The sequence below is a fragment of the Pieris napi genome, chromosome 9 (genome assembly GCF_905475465.1).
Source record: "Pieris napi chromosome 9, ilPieNapi1.2, whole genome shotgun sequence".
In the NCBI taxonomy this organism is placed as follows: domain Eukaryota; kingdom Metazoa; phylum Arthropoda; class Insecta; order Lepidoptera; family Pieridae; genus Pieris; species Pieris napi.
Window position 1 is genome coordinate 569352 of NC_062242.1, and position 19058 is coordinate 588409.

The 19058-nt window shown below is 34.9% G+C and overlaps 1 protein-coding gene across 1 annotated transcript in view; it reads right to left on the bottom strand.

Annotated features, from left to right (window-relative positions):
• Positions 1–19058, bottom strand: part of LOC125052325 (Kv channel-interacting protein 4-like) — a gene marked incomplete at its 5' end in the record, with an annotated part of 101107 nt that overhangs the window by 55902 nt on the left and 26147 nt on the right. The window contains one exon of the mRNA XM_047653093.1: positions 13711–13731. Within this exon, the coding sequence (XP_047509049.1) occupies positions 13711–13731 (21 nt within the window). The remainder of the gene's footprint in view (positions 1–13710; positions 13732–19058) is intronic.

The window sequence follows — 19058 nt, forward strand, 5'->3', positions numbered from 1 at the left end:
TCAAAAGACATATTTTCTAGAAGTCTAATGTCCGAATGAAGAATTCTAATGATACAAAAACGTTCTAGAAGTGCAGGAAGTGCGACCTTAGCATTAAAATCCAAACAAACTATAATGTGTAGAATTTTTTTGTAATATCATATATGTGCCTATAAAATATTTCGCTTCTCTAAATAATTTGCTGACCTTAAAAATTGAGAACTCTTTGGTTTTCCAACGCGGTATAAAGTTTTCTGTTGATCTTAAGGAAAATCTACTTTCAAAGGGCCGCTGTATTTTTATTCTTAAGCATGGATTACAGCTGTTAGTTTGCAGAAATCTCATTAAAACTTTAATTATCTTCATAGTTTGAAAGAACAAGAAAACTCTGGTCTGTAATGATGTTCAAAGTATTTGTTTTTACGCGTTTCCATTGTTTTGGTATATCTTGCAACAAACATTTAATAAAAATTATTTAGCTCGCATTGATATACTATATATTTTTGATGGAATGGTAATGGAATGGAAATTACGTATATGGAAGACACAGACTCAAACACAGACGACTATTCTATATTAAAGGACGTTTAGAAATATATTAAGCTAAGGTTCTGTCGCGCGGTGCACTGGGCCGCAGGCGGCCCGCGAGATTCTGGTGTAAGGTGTAAGGAAACACATTATACCTGAGGGGAAATGGTCACATCTCATAAAAGAAAGAATAACGCAAAAGATATACCTGTTAGTTATTGAAATGCTATCGGTCACTTAATCAAACGATGGTCCCAGCTAATAACCAGGACTAACCTTCTGAAATGATATCATCACATATGATTCTGTGTATTAATTTAGTTAACGAATTACATAGATTAATGGACTCAACTCTTGTCAATTAAGGTTAGCCTGTTAGGAGTGTTTTTATAAATAAACTAGCTGATCTGGCAAACGTCGTTTTGCCATGTATATCATTTATAATAAAAAAATAGAGGTTGATCGTAGAGGGGTGAAAGTTAGGGGTTGTATGTATTTTTTAATGATGTATCATAAAAAAATATCTAAAAATAAAAAAAAATATTTAGGGGTGGACTACCCTTAACATTTAGGGGGATGAAAAATAGATGTTGTCCGATTCTCAGACATACCCAATATGCACACAAAATTTCATGAGAATCGGTCGAGCCGTTTCGGAGGAGTTTAACTACAAACACCGCGACACGAGAATTTTATATATTAGATAAATAAAAAACCTTTGTAGAGATTGCGCGGTGCGTTGGACCGCACGCGGCCCACTTTTTTTAGGGCTGAAGGGTTTCATGCGATATACACTATGAATTAGGAAAACAAATCAAATTCCATTAGAAGAATAGGAATTCGCAATAGCAATTACTTAGGCAAGTATTCTACTTGCCTAAGTAATGCTTTCAAATGCTAAGTGAAACGCTTTCCGCTCTCGGCAAATATGTTGAGGGTAAAGGACTAAATTCTGTAATTGCAATACGCGTGAAAAGTTAAAATGCCTTCAAATTCTTAGTCGAATGCCTTCTGCTCTTGGAAAATTTCTTATGTCGAGGATAAAATGCGAAATGGGATGAATGGAGAATTTTCTTTGAAATGTTCACCTCACCCAAGCACTGGCTGAGCCAAATTTCAAGATAAAATGGATGAAAATATCTATTCATACCACTCTAGACTTACAAGTTGGACAAATCGGGTGTTTCGTGAAAAAGGGTGTTACATATTTGAAAAACATTTTTTGACGTGATAACGTCTTTAAAATCGTTTTAGTCGGGTGACATGTTCAGAAACTTGTGTCACACCAAAACCTCACGAGCGCGATCGCAGGTATAACGAGAGAGAGACGGACCGATCTCCCGTCTCATCTCGAGCGCAGCCAGTCATTCCGTGAATGTATGAAGAAAAATGTATATCATAGTCGAATAAGTAAACTTGTCATTTTACACCCGAAATTTATCATCAAAAGTGTGAATAAAACGATAGATGAAATTTAAAATTTGAAAAAATTGTTATCTTCATTAATTCCTTACTTCCCAAAAACTTATATCACCAATAAGACGTTATCACGTAAACATCTCGATCGTAAACCTACTTTACAAACAACCAATATTTTTTTTTTTAATTTAAATAATTCTAACTTCCCCTAAAAGCGTCCTAAACTTAAGACATTATACAGTTTCCACACCCCTATCACTATTATACCTATCACCGCCTCCTTGGTTCAACGATTTGGAGGTTGTATGCAAACCAAAGGTCGTAACAAATTTTCACTTATAATACCACAAGAGCTTCAAAATTATCGGGTATTTCCCGATAGGTTCGTTGCAAACAATTAATATAGTCGTCATGACGACTATATTTGTTTGCAGGGAACCTTGAGGGAAATACCAGATAATTTTGAAGCTCGTGTGGTATTCGGGGGATTATTTTTCCGACCCAAATGTCGGCCAATAGAATTGCACCATGAGACGAAATGTACAGTTAACAAATAAGAATTTCATTATGAATAAAACAACTACTTAATACTTTTCTTGAAGCAACGACCAGAGAAAATTTTCACAAAAAATTATCAGTATAATACCATGTAGGTTGTACCACGTGACGTCGAATGGTGCAATTCTATTGGCCGATATTTGGGTCGGAAAAATAATCAATATATATTATACAGATTTAATGCACAGGTCAATTTACGCATGCGAATCAATTTTCAGCTCGATGGCGCGAGAAACACCAATTTCCATTTGTATGGTAGACATAATTTGTCGGCTGATTCGAATTTTCTACATTACTGTTACATGTTTTATTTAATTACCCCATTTTGATCTTTTACGACTTAGACTGTTAGCGTCTCCAGGGAAGCAGATTGAAAGTTACAGATTTCATAATGTTTCCTATATCGTCGACCTGATGAAAGTACTGGCTGTACAATTGTTTTTTGAATCTTGAGAACCTATACTTGTCAGATTCTTCTCCACTCGATTTTGGAGTGTCGGCGATGCATGAACGAGTGAATAAACGTGGCAATTCAGCTTTGTATAGAATTATAATATGCAGTAGTCAAGTTTAGATCGTTATTAAATATTTCTACTTAAGTTTTATAACTCGAAGGCTTATTTTCTTTGCCATATTTCCAAGAAGTGTATTAAAGCGTAGAGTTATGACTGGCTTTCACTAAGTTTTCTAGATATTACGTGAATTTCTTGAGAAATAACGAAAGAAAACAATATTTTCTTAATAAACTAGTAAAGTTTGATCTATTTAGGTATAGATTTACTAGTAACTTCAAGGACAAACTTTGGTTTTAGTTTTCATAAAGCAATGTCCATTGTCTATTCAAAATTAATTACTTTTTACAATAGATTAAAGATCTAATAAAGACACCCAAACAGAGTTGGAGCACAGTAATTATAATTATTACCACGTAGAAAACACTAAACATAAAATCTAGACATCTAAATATTTGTTGGTTTTTTGATTTTACCATAATTTTGTAGGTACATGCAGCAGGCGCACTTTTTTATAAAATTTAAACCCCCAAATATGCCAGTCATACCAGCCGATAGACACCCATTATAGTGTACTAGCCGTTTCGCGCCCGCTTTGCTGGACGAATTAAAATAAATTATATTTTTATTATTCTTCTTTTTAACTTCCCGCTAAGAAAATTGAAATATTTCGAAAATCGAGTTTTTAACAGATGTTGACGTTTTGCGGTTCTAGGAAGCCTCTTTTGTTTTTATTAGCGGGAAAAATTTTCATAAAAGTAAAACAGAAATAAAAAAATGAAGGAACGTTGGAATAAATAGCCATAAACCATCTAGGAAAAATTTCGCATCGAATGGTGGTAGTTTCATGTCGATACGATCAGTGGTTTAAGCGTGAAAGAGCCTCAAACGAACACCATTTTCTTTTTATATATATAAGATAAGGTGCGGTACCGGCGTTGAGAAAGAAGTATACTCTTTATTTAAACAATTGGAGGTCGTATCTCCGTCAGGAAAGCCTCACACCGGGAGTCAATTCCATAGTTCGCAAAAGAAAATGTCTTGTGAAGCGGACCGTGGAACACTTGCAGACATCAAAGTGATGATGATGAAATTTCTTTTATTTTGTATGTATCTTTGCAGAAATATTCATACAAATTTAAATTGGACCCACTTTATTAGGGTTTATACACAAGAATGATAAAATGGCAGTTCACAAAGTAACAATAACGCGTTACAAAGCACAACTTCTAAGCTATTTACAGAATAAAAATGTAAGCGTGAAATACATTTTTTCAAATGAAATTCTTTAGAATTGTACTTGGCAAACTTGTCAGAAGAACATTTTACTCGGAGTTTATTACACCAGATTGTAATGGAAAATTCTAATATTCGTTATCAAGTTTGCGGTCTCATCTAATTTTTTGTTGTCATGAGGAATGCTTTGAAACTTCTGTTAAGTATACAAATACTTATTTTAATATTTGAATATATAAAATAATAGTCAACATCCGTTACTGTTTGAGATTAACATAAAAATTACTTCTTTTTCATTCGTTTAAGTCACCAATAGATTAATAAATGAAAAGGGAGTAAGGTTTGGGTATAAAATTTGGTCTCGCGGCAGTGGTGGATCTACGATAATCTGAAAACAAATTCGAATACTAGGAGATTAAATAAGAAAAAGAGATATTTTGTCATGATCTACACTGTAAAACATATAATTAAAAAAAGTGGGTGCGTACAAAGTACACATGTCAGGTTCTATAAGGTAATTCGCCCTTCTCACTCTCTGTCAATTGCTCTCTCCCTTTTCTTCAACAAAAACGCTGCACATCGTGACGCTAATATTATTATTATTATTGCGTTTTGCGCCTAAATAAGTTTCACTTCAAAAAAAATAGCCTCTATTCAAGTAGGTACTACATAATCAGGATTACTATTAAGTCCATGTCATTATGTTTAATAACACGACCTCCGATGGAGTGAAGACCTCTAAATTCTTCCACTTGTCTCTCATCCTCGCCACCATTTTGCAATCCTTCCCCTTTTATTCCATCTTCCCTGCTTTCTGGTGGGCATCCTCTCTTTTTTCTTTTAAATGGGCGAATGGCAATGAAAAGAAAAAAGAGAGGATGCGATTTTTTTTATCTTTTGACCCATCTGTCATCACAAGCGCGGGAAATGTGTCCGGCCCATTTCCTTAACTTATTGTGTTTAACGACGTCTGTTATGTTTGTAAAGTAATTTATATGCATTACCTAAATAACAATTTAATTACACTAATAAGTAGTATATTTTATGGAAATAGTAGTGACATATACAAAAAGGCCGCCAACACGCGCTGGGTGATTATGATCCACCAATGGTGATAGTTATCATATAAAAAACGAATTCTCTGCTACTTCATTTGTGTTATAAAATTGATTAAATCAGACGTAGAAATATTTTTGCATATATTCACTGCAACTTTATAGGTAAATGATTAATCTCTTTGCGAGCATACAAAAGAGAGCAAAACGTTAAGAATTAAAAACGTTTTAACTTGCAAATCAGATGGTTTTTTCACTTCTGTAATTTTCCACTTTCGTCGTTTCAATTTAAAAGTTATGTTAATAGAAAACAAAGGGAGGGATTAAAACGGTGATTGAACTATGTTTGAATTAATTAATTCTTATCTGAGCGACGAGGTGACTCAGTGTTATTTATTTATTGCGTAAACAGCTTACATAAATTATGTACAACAAAATTAAATTAAACTAATCATATAACCAAAGATTGAATACATAATATAAACAAAAAGGTTGAAATATTTACAAAAGAAAAAAAAATAATAAACATTATTAAACACGTATTACCTAATTCAGCTGTGCTGAGTGATGGTATGAAAGTGAGGTTATGTACTAGGTATTTGAGGGTAGGTACTAGGTTTGATTATCATCCTTTTTTGTTAGTCAATTTATTTTCTGTGATTGATACAATGGTTTCACAGAGGAATTCCACTGAAATAGTGTACTTGTGTTACAACTTATTAACTAAATTAACATATTCATGTAATTTCGGTTAATTAAATTTGTTTTAATAAGGATTTTGAAGATTCTTGTACTTGCATCGTCTCTTTATTATATTTCATATTATGGAAGAATACACCCCCCTGTGCATTTAAGTTTCCTGATAGTTTTAAATGGACGACATTGTAAACAGTCATTGAAAAAAAGTCTATTCTAAATGATGTATAAAGTACGAATCGTTCAAAGATTATTATTAATAATATATTTTTATTTATTTAGTTAATATAACTATACACTTGGCGTCAAAAAAATCGCACCTTTCTTAAAATTCGTGTCAAGCGGTTATAACTTCTAAGATCCTTCCTATACCCTATCATTATTAGTATCATTTAAAAGCTTAATTAATATGCTTTCAAAAAAATTATCATTTGTTTACGGAAAATCAAAAACCACAAATCATCAGCACTTTGATTAAAAAGTGGCGATGTACGCGTTTGGAGGCTCACTAATTATACCACCCTGGACGCGTATATAACGAGGGAGTAAAAGTCAATGATGGGTTATTCGCTATCCAGACGTCACAGAGGTCACTCCTGAAGAGCTTCGACAAGAAAAAACTCAGTGAAAATGGATACCATGGCAAAGAAGCAGCTCAAGTGGTGGCCCTACTGCAAATCGGACTACGGCAGGTTGAAGTTGCTCGGCAACTGAAAATCAGCCGATTTCGAGTGCAACGGGTATACCAACGGTTCCAAGAGACTGGAGGTTACATCAGGAGAAATGGATCCGGGAGACGTCGCTGCACTACCGTCAGAGGTGATCGCTCCATTGTGTCGACGTCTTTTCGGAACCGCTTCTTCAACGCTGTGGAGCTGCAGCAGCGGCTTTGAGCTACTCGAAGGACAGCTGACAGCGTCTCCACTATCAGAAGAAGGCTGTGAGAGAAGAATTTGCTGCCCCGGAAAGCTGCTACAGGCCCCCTATTGACTGCCATCCACCTGACGAAAAGGAAGCGATTTTACGAAACGCACGTGCCGTGGACATTCGACCAGTGGAGGAATGTCCTGTTCTCCAACGAAACCCGAGTGTGCCTGTACACCAACAACATGCGTAAGAGAGTCTACAGGCGGCCAGGGGAGCGTTTCACACCAGCCTGCACCGTGGAAACGGTCGGGTATGAAGGAGGATCCTGCATGTTCTAGGGCGGTATTTCTATCGACGGCAAGACAGACCTCGTGTGCGTCTCCAGAGCTGGAGATCGTCGCGGTCAGGGGTCTCTGACTGCCCACCGGTATATCACCGAGGTTTTGGAGGAGCATGTGGTCCCATGTGCAGGTATTGTCGGCGCCAACTTCGAGTTCATGCCGAACATTCGAGCCTCGATTGTCAAGGACTACCTACGTCGAGTTGGCATCAAGGTTATGGACTGGCCAGCAAGAAGCCCCGACCTCAATCCTATCGAGCACCTCTGGGACGAGCTGAAACGGCGAGTTCGGGCCCGTAATCCAGCTCCTGCCACTCTCGATAAGCTTCGAGATGCCGTCATCGAGGAGTGGGACAACATTCCCCAGGAACACGTCGTGACGCTCATCAGGTCCATGACTGACCGCTTGGAAGCTGGTTGGAGAGATAGAGGAGGCAACACTAAGTTTTAAGACAAATTTTTAAGGATTGTCATTGTTTATTTTTAATTTTTGTATTGTTCCTTTTATTTGTAATTTTGATCAGAATATACATTGTTTCACATTTTCACAGAATTTTCTTTTTTTATGGGGGTGGTGGCCAATTTCCTACCGTTTTCAAATAAGGGATTTCATTAGCTTTCAAATGATACTAATAATGATAAGGTACAGGAAGGATCTTCGTAGTTATAATCGCTAGACACGAATTTTAGGAAAGGTGCGATTTTTTTGACGCCGAGTGTATTTATTATTATTAAACTAATAATTATATTCGTTAAGTGAGGTAAGAGCAGTGTTGGCCAAGTGGCTTCAGCGTGCGACTCTCATCCCTGAGGACGTAGGTTCGATTCCCGGCTATGCACCTGACTTTATTTCCATGTGCGCATTTAACATTCGCTCGAACGGTAAAGGAAAACATAGTGAGGCTTGCCTTAGACTCAAAAATTCGACGGCGTGTGTCAGGCACAGAAGGTTAATCATCTACTTGCCTATTAGATTGACAAATGATCATGAAACAGATACATAAATCTGAGGCCCGGACCTCAAAAGGTTGTAGCTGATTTATTTAATATTCGTTAAGTGACGTTAAACAATAAGGTTCAGTTAACTGAAGTCAACGCTATAAAACTCGATAAATAAAGTATTCAAACATTGCAGTCTGGTGTTTAAAAATTTATATTTAATACCGCCAACTTCATTAAAAAAATTTTTGAAAACGAAACATGCAAAAACCAGATTCTATATTCCATTCATGCAATATATTCAGTTGTTATACAAGGAAACAATATTGACTGCGTATTTTTGGTTACAGTACATCAGACAATTTTTATTAACGGTAGGTTGTAATTAGAATATACTTCTTTAAAAACTAGTTTGAGTTTAATATATTTAAGAATAAGATAGGTTTTCCCAGCCTTTTACATACCCAAGGCATCCATCCCATCATCTGGTTCCTCCTTGCAGAAGAACGCGTTTTGGCCAAAAGTCTCCGATGTCTACTGAGCTAGGATTTTTATATCTAAAATTGCTCCCCACACACTTTTCTTTGATGAATGCTATGTTTGCGCTGACCACATAAAAAGTAGTTCTTTCGTTTCATTTTCTTTTTATACCTTTGGAAAGCTTTAGTGAAAAAATCACATAAAAATGTAAAATCTTACAAATCCTAGTAAATTCTCACGTATGCAACAGAACTTTGATGATAAGTGCTCCGTTTAAGTTCACAGTTCTAAACTCTAATAGGTAAATCTAATATCCAAAATGTTGGTGCGAAATAAATGCATATGCAACTCTATATATTGTGTGAAATCAAACAAAGGTTAAATAGAACTCATGCATACTATGCATAACAATGAAATCCCGCTATTTATACGTCTGTTTAAAAAATAAATTGTTCCATTCCCACGATATCTATCACGCCCTCGAGATAACAGTTTCTGCATAAAAATGATGGTAAATGTTGGAACGCAGGCAGCCGGGAGCTCGGACCCTCATTTATCTGCCTTTCTGCCGCTGAATAATAGGATTTTTTATTGTTTTTACTTTTCACTATGAAAGAGAAATATTGAAAATCTGCTATATTCAATAGCAAGTTCATCCTTTTTTTGTTGAGGAAAAATGTAGGTCGACAAGCGGCATCTCTTTTGCGAGTTATAAGGAACGTTGTGATAATTTCCAGTATTTAATATAATAAAAAATACCATGTCTAGTAATTAAAGCGTGTTCTCTTCACTGTTCAGGCTCTCAACTGAGTTTGAATTGTACAAACCTTGGAATTGAACACACGACTTTCAAATCCAAGCTGTGTACCTATGGATGTTTCTTTCTTTGTGCGCAATATGTGTTGATGTGTTTTACAACAGTCTGCTAAGTTCCGTTACTTTGCTTATCATATTCATTCTTCGTTTTATTTTGTGGTTGTTTGTTAATTTTTTTCCTTTGTTAGTAGTGCTTATGTTCTAATATAATTGATGTAGATGTGTACTTTTTAAGCATATTTTATTTATTTATTTACACTTCGTTGCAAAATAAAAAGAATGGAACACAATACAAAAAAATTATAAGGGATGCAACGGGCGGCCTTATCGCTACTAAGCGATCTCTTCCAGGCAACCCTAGTTAAAGAGAAAAACTAAAAAAAAGAAACATGAGCATACACATTGTTTTAGAACGAATAAATAAATAGCTTAATCGTAAAGCGAAAACGTAAATTCTACGTTATATTGTGTCAGACACTATGTGTTGATCCCATAATAATCAAAGAATCATCTGAATCCAAGGGTCTTATGTAGGGTTGTGTTTCTGGTTATATTTACAAACGTTATAAAAATACTTGGCGAAAATATTTTGCTTATAAATTTTATTGTGCTAATCGGGAATGCAAGAAGCAGGGTAGAATCGTTAAGAAATATAACAATTTCGTTACAAGTGCGCCTCCGTTCACATCGATGAATATTAAACGATATTATTGGATGAAAAATATTTCATTCTTACGTCAAATATTGAGGTTCCAATTTGTTCAGAAGTTTACGTTTCTCTTATTTTTATGATAAAACGTATCATATATTTTGTGAGAAATGGTCTAATCGAAAACAATTTTTGCTTTAATGTGATTAAAATCCAAGACAGATGAATTTCATTCCATACAGAAATCTGATCAACTATGTAGATTTGAATTAGTCTGAGTGCAGGTTAGTCTTAAGTGCTAAACAGTGATAAGTGGAAAGAGTACACAAGAACAGAGTATTCCTCTTATTAGTGGCTGTTAGTATTGTTACTGAACACTTCTTATGTTAAATATCCTTTTTAGTAAAATATGTTAGACTTGAATTACTTATTAGTCTTAAGTTAGGGTAGATTTAAATGTTAAATAATGTCTTTATGTAGATACAATTTATATAAAAAAAACGAAAATGTAGTAAGGTTAGTTGCTTAAAACTCAAAATTTGCGAAACGTTTAAAAACATTAAGTAATACAGTTTTAGTTCGATTCCTGAATTTAAATTTAAAACTTAGTAATTGCATACGACATACAATTGTTTTTCTTAATCTAGTTATAAGGAGTTGGGAAGATTAAGTTTATTAAATATTAATATAATAAAAAGGGGTTTAGCTGCCCAAGATAGCAACATCAAAACTGACAGGAGCTTTGTTATGCGAGAAAATTGTCAGTCCCGTATCAATTTTTAGATAAAAATATTCTTTTAGTATTACACTGTATTTATGGAAAACCCGCTCCATATTTTTATTCAAATATTTCAAAATGCTGTAAGTACAGACCAACAATATTAATTTAGGCAAAAGTATGTTTGCTTGCAACAAAAATAGAGGTCAGACATTAGCGCCCGCATTCTGTAAATATATCTGAATTCGTTTATTGACGTTTACAGAATCGGACTACTGAAGTTAAAGGTGTTAAATTCAGTTTTTATTTTATTTATTATTTATCTATCCACGTTTCACATTATAGCTATTTTAGAATATACATAATTTGCTTTGTATAATATAGTCGAACTCAAAGAAGGAAAATAAACAAGAAAATAAAACAGATGCTCACAACCCCGCTTTAATTTAATTTGTTTGGACGCAAAGCGAAAGGAAATCGAGCCGCACTGGTAGAGAATATAGCACCTCAGTATTTTGTAATTCAATGAAATTCGACTCTCATTAATCCAAGTGGCTCTGTTAAGTATCAGACTTAGCTTCGGCGATATAACTGTTTACATTTCTTCAAAGGTTTAAGACTACGTGATCAAATCGTCAAATTTAAAAAATATCCAAAATTTACTTGTTAATGCTGTAATTTTGTAAAGTTCTTGTTCTAAAAACTGTAATTTTTACGCCTATATCCTCTAAAATGCTTTCCAAAAAAAGGCCTAAAGAGGCAATAAAGTCTTGTTTTCCTGTAGCCTTAAAGTACGTTTGTAACACTGAAAATGCAAGTTAGAAACATTGCTAATGAAAACTTTTTTGAATTTCAATTTTAGAACTCTTTGGTTACCTAATGTAGTATATTGCATTCATTTGTCATTTGTTTTTGTGAAATCTAAAACTCTTGTTACACGTGAAAATGAACCTAACACGAGAAAATTTTCGGTCGATGATTTATTATGACTTTCGATGTGGGCTTACTCAACAACAATGAGCTATAATAGGCTGCGATTAGCATTTCTTAATGAAGCCCCATCTCGTGCCACTATATACAATTGGTTTAACGAGTTTGAGCGTGGACGTAGCAATCTCAATGATGATCCGCGTGAGGGACGTCCTTTAACAGCGACTACTGAAGATAACATCAGTGCTGTGCGACGCAGATACAGGCAAGCCTAGGCATTGGTATGAGTCCAGTTCAAAAAATATTACACGAACGTTTAGGCGTCAGGAAGCTTTGTACCAGATGGATTCCCCATACTTTAACCGACGACCAGAAGCACTTTCGCATGGACTAGTGTGGCCAAATGTTAGATAAGTTCAACGGCGGAGACTCAAATGCTGTATTTGACATCGTCACAGGTGATGAAAGCTGCATATATTGCTACGAATCCGAAACCAACAGACAATCAGCTCAGTGGGTGTTTCCTTTCGAGGATCAGCCAACTAAGCTAAAGAAAGGAAGAAGTCAAGGAAAAAAGATGATTGCCTGATTCTTTGGTCGGAAAGGTCGACAGTTGTGCTAGAAGAAGGTAGGGCAGTTACTGCAGACTGGTATGTCGATCGCTGTTTGCCTGTTGTCTTGGTAAAAAATCGACAGCAGCGCCCTCAAACCACGATCCTCCTTCACTACGACAATACTTCAGCGCACTCCGCAAAACAGACTGTTGAATATTTGACTATGGCAGGTGTCGAGATAGTCATCCGTCATACAGTCCTGACCTGGCGCCCTGCGACTTTCATTTATTCCCAAGAACTAAAAATAAAATCGAGGTAGTCGCTTTACGAGCCCTGAAGATGCGGTGAAAGCGTACGAAAATGCCATAGAAGAGGCCCCAAAGGAAGAATGGGCCCACTGCTTTTCTCAGTGCAGCGATGTGTAAAGAGGAACGGAGATTACTTCGAAAAACAATAAAAGTATTGGCAACTTTCTACATTAAGCTGTTTTCATTTTCTAAACATTTTCAGTGTTACTTAGGTATCGTGATTCGTGGTGGTTGATCAGGGTAACGCCAAACTCTATCAATGTTTATGTTAAACGCGGTGAAATATTATCAATGCAATTGACCTCAATAAGGCCATTTGTAAATGAGAATTTTCAACACTAAATTCACTTTTTTATTGATATAACACTAAATAATAATACTCCCAACACTACTTTGTATATGTACGTGTTATCGGGTTTTGTATTTATATAATCGTACATAATCTTTTGACTTTTCTCACTTACCGTATATGCAAATGCAGTATTTTACAAATGGGTTCCACGTCCAAAACATCGGTATTTTGTGTGAGTTTTTTTTCTACAAAAAAAGGTCTATAACTCAAAATCTACAATACACACAATTTTCTTGTGTAAGATAAGTATTAAAATTCAAATGTCTAAATTCTACGAAACTATTATTATTTATCAATCCTAAATCTAGAAGTAACTCAATTGTAGTATTATATTGACATGCTTAGTTTGAAATGGGTGGAATTAAAACTTTTTAGCCCAGTAATAGAGTAGGCTATCGGCGACTATAGATTTAATGTGTCTAAGGCATTCATGTGATGCTGTTTTGTTTTAATGTTGGGTAAAACAATTTCTATGAATGTGATAATAAGGGAAATTACCATAGCAATCAATAATTAAACTCTTAAAAATATTATATTAATTTACAAGGTGACTAGAATAGTTTCTATGTACGAAATAGAAAATGAGTCATGATTATTTTTAAGACAGACGTGTTACGTTGAAAGCATACTTAATCTATGGAAAAGTTAAAAAAATAATGTTGCTATGGTAATTTTAATAAAAGTTAACTAAATTCGTGAATGTTGTGTTTTCACAGATATGTAGAACCTTATGATTGAATGAGTCTACATCATGCTTAGACCAAAGTGTCTTACTTTCTGACTGCGTTGTGAGACCTGGGAAAAATCAGGCAGTTAGTGGTTATACATGTTAGCCTTGTTCAAAGAAAAACACCGCAAAAGGCGTTGTGCTGAGAGCAAGGCGCAATCTTGTTAATTGTAAAACCTATCTAATATAAATATTACATCAAAGCTACACTTACAATATAAGTACAAAAATATATAAATGTATATATCCATAACTCTACATTAAACTATTAATTAAAAATATCAATCAATAAGCGTAATAAATTTGTTATATTTAAGCGAAATGGTACATTAATTCTAACTTATTTATTATAATATTAGCTCAGTCATTTGTTCGATCCTGAATTCGAATTTCATAAGCAACTTACGTAAATTATCTGCATTATTATAGCGTACATGTCACAGATTAATAAATCATGTTAATCTGTAATAAACAAGATTCAAGTTGACAAAAACAATTGTTTAAATTAAAATGGTTAATAAGTCTAAAAAAGTCTCGTAATAGTGAATTTATATCATAACGATATAGAGGAAATTATTGAAAAGATTTTGGATATACGCTATAGTGTTCGTTCGAAAATTAAATTTTGTTCATGCGTGCAATTTCAATAAAATAGAAAAAGAGCTCTCAATGTTAAAATATGTTTAAAATTTGTAGTCTAATTATAATTTATGATACCCCTCAATCCTCGCGTCCTTTTACGTAAGAGCCCTTCACAAAACTAATTAAAACACTCTTACGTTACTCGGAATGGCACAGCAGCGGCAAAAGTTGACTTGTTGTGCATTTTGTAATCGTAAAGTCTATGTATAGTTTGTTTATAGAACACAAGTTTTGATCAGAGAGAATTGAATAAAAAAATTGTTTTTTAAATATCATTGTACCTACGAATGGAAGACAAAAACAATTCAAGTATAAAAATACATATTTGCATACAAGAATGGGCTTATTTTCAAATATGACTTAAGGTCCTATATCCCCCAGATGAGACAGAGGGTATCCAGCGTAGAAAACCTGCCTGATCGGTCTTGGGGCAGCTCTTTTAGCTCCATGTCATTCGTTGACAGGATTGTTTTAGGCGGCCATGTTTGAAGAAAGAAGAATTCAAATAGTTTGCTTGGCAATGTGACTGTGGATCCCTCCGCAGCGTATGACTCACCCACTTCTACTTCCGGCGGTTTATATTCCTGTTAATTTGTACCTTTGCATAGCTTCCACAGTTGGTGATTAGAGATATTCTCGGGCTAGAATATGCCAAGGATTCTAATCCTTAAAATCGAAGACCGTGAGTTAATTAAAACAATTTTTTTTAAAGTGAAAACTTCTTTAGCGGCGTTGTACACTTTTTTGGAATGGGTAAAAAATGTTAAACTCGCGTCAGGACACGTGACCTGATCGAAAATTCGTAAGACGATGGGGAGTAGACAGCTGTCGCGGCGTATTTAATGTAATATAAATAGTCATGTTTGTGTACGATAGCGCAATAAATAAATATTGTATTCTTCCACATAATTGATAGTACTTTTATACTGATAATTAAAGCAATTCGTGCAAAATTATTCCCTAACCATTCCAAAAATATTAAAAATGCACAACGTTAATATTCAAGTTTTCACTTCTGCCGGCACTCCCAGAGTGCAACTCGTCGTTTTTTTTTATGTAATAGGAGGCAAACGGGCAGGAGGCTCATCTGATGTTAAGTGATACCGCCGCCCATGGACACGCGTTGCCGGCCTTTCAAGAATTGGTACGCTCATTTCTTGAAGGACCCTGAGTCGATTTGGTTCGGAAATACTTCAGTGGGCAGCTGGTTCCACATAGTGGTGGTGCGCGGCAAAAACTGCCTTAAAAAACGCTCAGTTGTGGAACGACGGACGTCGAGGTGATACGGATGGTATTTTGTATTTTGCCTTGACGTCCGATAATAAAACTCAGCTGCAGGTAGTAGACCGAACAACTCCTCTGAACACTCTCCATGGTAAATGTGGTGGAAGATGCAGAGAGACCCCACATCTCTACGCAACGCCAAGGGATCAAGCCGCACGGAAAGTGACTGGTCGTCGACGATTTCAATCGCTCTTAAATATACGTTGGTATTGAATTAACTTTTACCAGTAAGTAATGAGTAGAAACGTAAAACTTGCTAAGGAATATACTCTGACCCTATTATTAAAACGCTATTGGGTCTAAGATAATGCCCTACTAAATTTAATGTATTTCGCTTTCAATAAGGAATGACGTTATTCATTTAACGAGCGATAACCTGTGTAATAGCCTATAAAACTCACATTACGTAAATATTAGTTCGTTCTTCACGTTCGCTGCCTATTTTCTTGAGAAAATTGCTAGTGCCACCACACACGACCACATTTCATATCGGCTACGCAAACAGCTCTATGTAAATACAACATATACGCGATTGTTTGTGTTAGGGTAACATTTCTTAAAAGTGAATTTCTGTGTATTTGTGATGATGGTTTACGAGTGTTTACATTTTATGAGGATGAAATCTAAACGTGGCGTGGCCTTTTAAACATATATGTTGGCTTTGATGGAGTTTACTGGTGCCATTAATAATTAATATCGTCTTCTATTTATGTGATATACAATAAAAGAAAGGACATGTTATATACAGACAAACAAACATTGTCATAGCAATGTCTTCTACATGTTACATATATAGAAATAAAATCTTTAAACGTAACACGAACCATCTATTTTACCCGCGCTACGAAACCTCTGTAACTGCAGTTAATTACAAATGAACTGTTTTTTTTGTATTTTTGTTATGTCTATGTTTGTGAATAAGGTAATAAAGCATAAATCTATATATATAAAAATGAAACCCGTTTTCCGTTGTCACGACATAACATGAAAACGGCTTGACCGATTTGGCCAATTCTTTTTTTATAATATTCTTTGAAGTACGAGGATGGTTCTTACGGAGAGAAAAATTAAAAAAAAAAATAGTGAAAAAGTCTATAAACAACACTTTTCTATATTCCCATACATAATATTCGTAATAATACTTCATAAAGTTCAAGTGTTAGTGGAGGGGTTCCGGAAAGGTAAATTTTTATTTTTTGACATAATGTATTTGTTGTCTTATCAACTTTCTTTTTTTTATCTTAGTTAGACCGGTGTCCCGAATAGCAGAATAAGTATTTAAAAAAAATAAAGAATCGACTGTTAGGCGGTACGATGTTCGCCAGGCCAGCTAGTAAATAAATAAAAACTATTGTATTGTTTAGTAAAGGAGGTTCTGGGTTTGATACCCGACGACATAATTGTTCCAGTTGCACGACAGAGCCGACCTGCCCGTTGGCCCGTATCTGCTCCTTCCCTTGCCCTTCTCGCAAGTGCGAACCTAGATTCACCAAAGATCTGCAGAACTCCAACATCCACGATGGTCGCGAAGCGCGGTCTGCAGACAGTCCAAAATGTCTCTGTCAGCATTTAACTCGCTAATGAAAAATCCTAAACCTGAACAGAACTAATCTCAAAACAATGATAGGGACAATTACAGGCCATTGTCTCCTTAATAAACACCTTTATGTCCTAGGCGCGAAAGACAGCCCCATGTGCAGAGGCTGTTTCAGCGCAGAGGAATCAGTCACCCACGTAGTCCTGGAATGCGAGGCTGTGGCTAAACAAGGTACAGAAATCTTCGGAGTGGTGAGGTCGCTCGGTGAAGCCTGCGAAGTGCCCAGAAGACTTCTGTGATTCTGGAAGGAGCTAGGCTGGCTTAATTAGCCAGGACTTTATGCACAACGGACCTAGTGAGAGTTGATTTGCCTGAAAGAATTGGAATTGGAATTTCCTGAAAGTTATAATAGCAACGAAATTATAAATAAATCAATTCTATTCTAAATGTACAAAGTACGAATCGTTCAAGGAATTTTATTAATAATTAATTTTTAATGATTATTTCTTTAATAAAATACCAGATTCTAGATTATATTCGTGAATACAAGGAAACAATTTTAAAGTGCATCAGTTTTATTTAGAATGAAATTCTTTAAAAACTAGTGTTTCTTTCATGAGTTTAAGAAATTTATGAATTAGATTAGATACATTTATGGAGACAGAAACTGAAATGTATCTGCCGAAGGAGCTACGATACTTCATACATATAATATTTTATGTGTTTAGTGAAATGTACCTGAGTTTATAAATAGAAATACCCGGTTCGGAAACGCCTTATATGTTCAGGAAAATTCACATTTTCCCCAAACAGGAGACATGAATTTATGAGCACGTAACGGCTAGCGTGATATATTATCATGTCTTCACATTGAAAAGAAATATTGATGAATATCACAATCAATCAAGGTGGATATTATGTCGAACCCTGCGAGTGGCTTAATAAATTGCTTTTAGACAACAATACAATTTTCATTATTACCAACCAAAAGCGATCAGCGTAAGCCTATTATATAAGCGATTCACAACTGCGTCGTGGGGTTTGGAAGCAGGTTTCAAATGTGTCTTTTCGTGCGCGTTATTAACATTGCTATAGTAAAGGAAGGAAATTCAACTTCGATAAAGCAAGCAGTATTCTAGCAAATACCTTCTTGGAAAGCGCAAGTTCTAGTTCTTATATTGATTAACTCTATGAGAACTGATTACTTCAAAATTAGCCAACTCGTAATGTTGAAATTAGTTAGAGATACCCTGTATGCTTTTTTAAGTGAATTATAGGTACATAACTGAAGTTTATTTATTTATAAGTTATAAAACAACGTGTATGCGTTAAAATATAAAACGCATAAAATTATACAAGAAAATATGACATCACAAATTTTACATACATACACATCAATTATATAATTGATGTTAATTATTTTTCTAGCTTGCTTAGAACATAAGCAAGCTAGCAAACGAAAATATTAACTAAGCAACCACAAAAAATATAATAATAACTACATTTAAATATAAACTTAAACCTCATTAAGAGCATAATAAACAAAGTGCCGGTAAGTTGGAAGATTGTTTTAATATATTGTGTATAATATATCAATACTTTCATTGATGTTAGCAATTAAGTTGTAAGAGCGAGATAGCCTAATCACTGGACCATTAATAGTAGCAGATCGTAGGTATGTATAAACGTAGGTATGTGAAGTAAAATTTTATAGTAAAACATAATTGTGATACTTATTGCACTCTATCTTGATACTATAGCGCACGTTTTAATTATTATTATGCTATAAAACTATGGATTCAGTTCATTATGTTTGTATAATAAAAAATGGCAAAACTTTAGTACTTTTTTGTGTTTTCAAGGAATTCGTGTCCTATTTTCAGCGTACACAGTAATTTTGCAACGTAATGGCGAATGGAGTGTTTCAGTGGT